We start from the raw sequence: 6,167 nt of genomic DNA, 5'->3' as shown, positions 1-6,167 counted from the left end.
ATCTCTTTTCAATGTGCCAGTCCTTGTTCTTTTAAACCTCAATTATTTTTCCACCATACCCAGGGGTTGTGACATTAGCTTGTTCTGCAACTGAAGTAATAAGGAAGGAAAAAATTTGAGGCCATAGTCCATGGTGTCTGGCTTTCTCCATCTCAGTGGTATCCCTAGAGCTACATTTAAGACAGTAGTTATTTTTCAAGGAGATCTTCGCTTTTTTAGCCAATTTCCTTTTTCATAATTCTAATGTTTTTATCAGTACATATTGCAAGTGAAATATTAGTACAATTATTGATTCTACTAAGCATTTATCACTTTTTTTAACGTGCAATATTTCTGTATTTAATCAAATTTACAAGTTGCAGAACCTTTTATACCTTGTTGCACAGTGAAGTAATGGTGAGATTTATACTGTATGTATTTGTGTATATTATTATATGCAGGTTTGATATTTAGAGTCTGTTTTCTTCAACTGTGTTATAGCTGATTAATATACTGATATATTCTAATCTACAGATTTTGCTCCAAAGATCTGGTCTACTGTGCAATGTTGATATAGAACTGGCTTATAAGCAAGAAGGAGACATATAGCATAACTAAAAAACCTATTCTACTCTTGTAGGCAATAATGAATAATATATGGTGCTGGTTTCACTCTGGGTTTAAAATAATGTTATATTTAAAATTCAAAACGTACAGCCAAAGCAACCCAGGAGTTTATTAAAGCAAAGAAATGGACTCTTCTTGAATGGCCAAGTTAGTCACCTGATCTGAACCCAATTGAGCATGCATTTCACTTGTTGAAGACTAAACTTCGGACAGAAACGCCCACAAACAAACAACAACTGAAAGCTGCTGCAGTGAAGGCCTGGCAGAGCATTAAAAAGAAGGAAATCCGGAATCTTGTGATGCCCAAGACTTCAGGCTGTCATTGCCAGCAAAGGGGTTTCAACCAAGTATTAGAAATGAACATTTTATTTTCAGTTTTTTTTTGTCTAATTACGTTTGAGCCCCTGAAAAGAAGCCATTGTGTTTTAAAAAAGGCTTTAATTCTTCTTTTTGTTCAACCCACTGAATTAAAGCTGAAAAGCTGTTGTTTCATTTAAAATTCATTGTGGTAATATACAGAACTAAAATTAGGAAAAAGTTGTCTGTGTCCAAAGATTTATGGGCCTAACTGTATATATATTGTTCCAGCTTGGCTCAAATTAGTTCTGGGCATGGAAAGTGGCAGTCACCAAAGCGGCATTAGTATCTAATTGAGTCCAATGAATAAGTAAGTAGTTTCCAAGGCTTCATTACTTTGGACAACCGATTTCAAGGCATAGTTATGTTAGGAGGCATGCCCTGCATAATATACATCTCATTTCAGCCTGGTCCAAGATACTTGCATTAAAGTGGGGCATCCTAAGTGCTTTACTGTTTTTATTTCTTTCATGTACTTTTCTTTGCTCTAATGTAATTTTTATTTTGTTCAGATTTATTTTTATATTTTTTTTGTTAGATCATTTATTGCTCTAGGTTTGCTCATGTAGATCATCATTTATTATTCTATTTTTATGCTTCCACATTCAATATTTTGGAATTTTGTTTATGTACTGCTCCATTATTGTCTTGTTTATGAAAAATAAACATGTTGTTAAAGGTAAAGTGGGGCATTTTAGCAATTCTGCCTTTTTGAATAAGTAGCAGGGTGCTGAACAGTACGAGGAGATTCGGGGAGATTTTGTCTCCTCGTGTGGCCTTACCCTTAGAGGAATACAGAAGACTTTTTTTTCATGTTGGTTTGCCCTCCGTGTATTCTACCACCTCGGCTGCCAATTTCCTTTATAATTTATATTATACAATGCATACTTTGAAAGCCATTGCCCAAAGGCATTTAACCATACCTCCCAACTGTCCCTTTTTCGGAGGGACAGTCCCTCTTTTGACAGCTCAACCCGCAGTCCCTCATTTGTACTGGAAAGTCCCTCTTTTCTCTGCACTGAACAGCCAGAAAAAGAAACAAAGTTTCTCACTTAATTGGCTTTTAGCAGAGAGCCCAGAACAGCTAACAGGTGCAAATAAGATACTTTGTAACAATTTTGAGACACAAAAACACAGTTTAGATAAGGAGAAATATTTTCAAACTTTCATAACCTGCCAAATTTTGTAAACCAAACATGGTAATTAGGGGGTGTGGCCACAGAAAGGGGTGTGATCAAAAAAATTGCTGTGCTACGTGCAGAAAAAAAAATTTTGTCCCTCTTTTTTCTTCCAAAATGTTGGGAGGTATGATTTAACTTCTTCAGCACCAGGCAGAAATGCTAGAAATCCTACCTCTGTGCTACTTTTCATGCCCTTAGCCACAACACTAGTTACTTAATAGGTAGAATTTCTATGATGCTACATATTTATCCCATTTAATGCTCAAATTCCAACCAGCCACGCTAGTATGAGATTCATAGCTGGTCTGTGCATATCTTCTATGAAATCTGTGCCCCAATACAGAAATAGCAAGAGTGAGCAGAAAAAAACAGATTTGGAGGCGACTTCCAAACAAACACCGAGTTACGTCGATTCGTCACGCCCACATGGTGGCTACGTGATACGTCACTGGGCTTACGTGTAGTTGTGACGCCGGTGTCGCGCGATGAGACTTGTACCTTTGGGATTGTAGAGAAAACAATATTGAGGCATCCTAGCAACCGGCCTCCCTTCCGAAGTCTGCAGCGCACTGACAGCAGCAGGGAGCCCGAGAATCCAAATAAGTGCAGCACAACCGGCTGCTCTTAAGATAAAAAATAAACTAAAGAAACATATAGGGTGAGTGCAAATGGATCTCTTTTGCAGCTCTAATTACAATATGCTCAACAGCCCCAGGAAGCCCTCCCAGGTTGGTGGTGCACATTCATATCTGGGGCTGTTGGAAACCCCATTTTGGGGGGTAGACTCTTCCAGAGTATTAAATATGTAACTTTTCAGCTGTTCTTGCCTGTAGGACCTACTTCTGATAAAATTGATCCATTTTGTTTCTTCACTATATTGGTGTGACTTAAATTTGTTTTCCGTTTCCCCCTACAGTAATGGCAGAGGTCCACATCATAGGGCAGATCATTGGAGCTAGTGGCTTCCCCCAACACAGCTTGTTTTGCAAATGGGGACTACACACGGGTAAGAATCCTCATTTTGCTACAATATGTGCTTATATATATATATATATGTCTCTGGTATACCTTTTATTTATCCTACCAATGTGAAGTGAAAGAGAAGGCTGTACACGTATAACCAAAATGCAGATTTTTCACTTAGCCAGCATAAATGGCCTTAATGGAAACATCTTGGTGTATAATATACTGGGGTGAATGCATTTGTTTTACACCATGCAATATTTCTTTTGGTAATCACTTTCCCTACCGTAACATTTAGGTGGGGCCTGGAAGCTACTTTCTGGGGTTGTGGAAGGCCAGACACAAGTAGATCACCCGCAAAATGATGACATGGCATTCTGGTCTCACCCTATCGACATGCACTTTGCTACTAAAGGATTACAAGGTAAAAAAGTGGTAGAATAAACCTGTGGTATAAAAACACTCATAAACACATTGTGGAAAACTTTTAAAGGCTCCCACCCCAACAGCATCACTTCTGTGTGAGTCCCTATACCTCAGGTATCTAAGTTGCTATTGGTTAACTGCAACTACACATATCAAACATTATCTTGAATTATTTGCTACAGATTTAATTCTTCCTCATAGAATTGTGTATGTATTGTGTTTGGACTGCTGTTCACTGACTATTCACAATCTTTCCTTTTTCCCCTCTCTCGTGCCCATTGCAACAGGTGCAAAATAAATTATATTCTGTAAAAGCGTGTATTTCCTCCTCCCAGGTTGGCCAAAACTTCACCTTCAAGTCTGGCATCAGGACACATTTGGTCGGAATGAGCTTTATGGTTACAGCTTCCTCCACATTCCTTCCACCCCTGGCACTCACACATTGCTTAGCCCAACCTGGCGACCTCTGGGAACGTGGCAGGAGCAAATATGTCAGATGTTTGTTGGCGGTGGTCCACAACTTAAGTCAGCCAGCTTGATTTATGGAGGGTCTGATCGCTACCGTCTGCAAACAGTGGCCATGGGGCAAGTACATCTCGAATTAACAGTCATACTCAGGAACTTTGAACGATATGGGGTGGAGTCTTCTTGAAATCTGCAGAGTGCTGGTTTTCGAAATGAAATAATGATTATTATTGATGCCAAGGACATAAGCACTGAAATAATTAGCAAGACTTTATTTTATGTAATTACTTGTGAGCAACTTAGCCATTGTTGTAAAATTCCTCTCCGCATTCAATGACACCCTTTTCTCTCTTGTTTCTCACTAAAATTGATGTTTAACAATGTTTCATAATACTTCACCCACTAAGCAGTGTACAGGTATGTTTATATTAAGTAATTTGGGTCTTTTTGTTTTTAAATAATTTTCAGATTTTCTTAGCAGTTATCTTGAATCAGTTAATAGAGGAAATGTAATTCCAGTGGCTCTGCTGTCAGCTGTGCTATATATACACATGCAAATAACTTTGCCCTGTTTGACTCAGGTTGGTTATCTGACAAATTTTAAAATGTGTCTGTTCTTTCCAAATGGTTTTTACTGCAAATATTTTTTTAGATAAAATTATATTTTATGAAAAGGAAACAGTGCGCGAGTATTCTTTGCTGCGATAAAAAATACTGTGCAATGTGTTAGCGACACGAATGTATTGAACATAACTAAAATGATGCTATGAATTTTAATAGCACAATTAACTGGGAAAAACATTTTAATCAAAATGGAAAATCATCTATACCTGAGGTTGCGGTATCAAGGACCTTAAGTAAACAAGTAAGTAAATCAGCAGATTTGGTGTAAGTTACTAAACCATCTTTGATAAAAAAAAAAAAACTGTCTTCCTCTGTTCTTCATCTTGTGATCATATATAACTACTTTGTTTTTTTAATTCTATGCCCAAATGTATGGGTTAGCAAAAAACGTGATACCTGGGATTCTCCAGTGCAGTTTCTCTGGCAGAAATTACTACAGGTTGGTCCAGTCTGCACCAGTTAAAGTTGTTAAAAGACAAAGCTTTTCAGATTATATTATGGTACATGTTATTATGGCAGTGTCTATGAATTAAGTTGCATTATGACAATGAAGGTTTCCTTCATCCAAACCAAATTATTTTTCTGAGCAAACTTGGAAACATTTCACCACGTATCAGAATGACTTTTCCAGTCCAACAGAGTCTGTCAGCATCCCTGTTGCTTTCCTTACTGGTGTCACTTTAGCTGCATGATCAATGGTGATTTTTTCCACCATTTTTCTGGTCCTCTGAAACCTAGGGGTTCTAATGAAATGAAGTTGCTTATTTATGAACTTTATTGCCATTTATTCGTGTTACATTTATCGACACAGATTTTGTTTCCATTTTTATTATATACACTGATTGCAGTGCTACTTCCTAACCTGTATTCTTTGCCATTTTTGTTTGTTTTGTTTTCATGTACCTTATGTGTGTTATTACACTTAATTGCTCCAAAGCCGTTTATTTATTCAGTGTTTGTTTACAGGACTGGGGGGGGGTAGGTGGAGGATGTTCACATGGATGTTAATGACAACATAAGAATGCTTCAGTGGTATTCTATCAGTGTGGCATTGTCATATATTTTAGGTCTATATGGGTGAGTTACTTTAATAGAAATTTGTGTACCATTATAAGTAGGGATGGGCGATTTTTTTCGCCTCGTTTCGCCGAAAAAATGATGCCCATAGACTTGTATGGAGACGTGCGTCAAAAAAAAAGACACGCGACAAAATAATTTCGCCCCGCGACAAATTTTTTTTGACGCCCATAGACTTTAATGGGCGTCTGCGACATTTCGCTGGCGGCGAATTTTTGGCGAAACGAAACAGGTCAAATTCGCCCATCCCTGATTATAAGCCCTTTGAGCTCAGATCTTTCATCGGGATAGTGTACATGAAACATGGACATGCTTTTTACTGTTTTCTTAATAAATACGGATATACAGTTGGCACTCTACTCAATCTATAATAATGCAAGTAAAATCTGCTTAAAACCATGGTAAAAATACAGTACATGTAAGACAACTGTCTGATAAAAGGAAAAACTATACATTTATAAACTGTCA

At 37.6% G+C, this 6,167-nt stretch overlaps 1 protein-coding gene across 1 annotated transcript; it reads left to right on the top strand.

Annotated features, from left to right (window-relative positions):
- Window positions 1-2,738: 2,738 nt before the first annotated feature.
- Window positions 2,739-5,558, top strand: b9d2.L (B9 protein domain containing 2 L homeolog; the record flags this gene model as incomplete). The annotated part of the gene is given in 5 exon segments (NM_001092515.1): window positions 2,739-2,802; window positions 3,061-3,150; window positions 3,406-3,531; window positions 3,869-5,323; window positions 5,324-5,558. Coding segments are annotated over 3 exon segments (531 nt in total).
- Window positions 5,559-6,167: the final 609 nt, after the last annotated feature.

Source organism: Xenopus laevis, chromosome 8L (genome assembly GCF_017654675.1).
Source record: "Xenopus laevis strain J_2021 chromosome 8L, Xenopus_laevis_v10.1, whole genome shotgun sequence".
NCBI classification, from domain to species: Eukaryota; Metazoa; Chordata; class Amphibia; order Anura; family Pipidae; genus Xenopus; species Xenopus laevis.
This window is presented reverse-complemented; position numbering and strand designations above follow the sequence as displayed.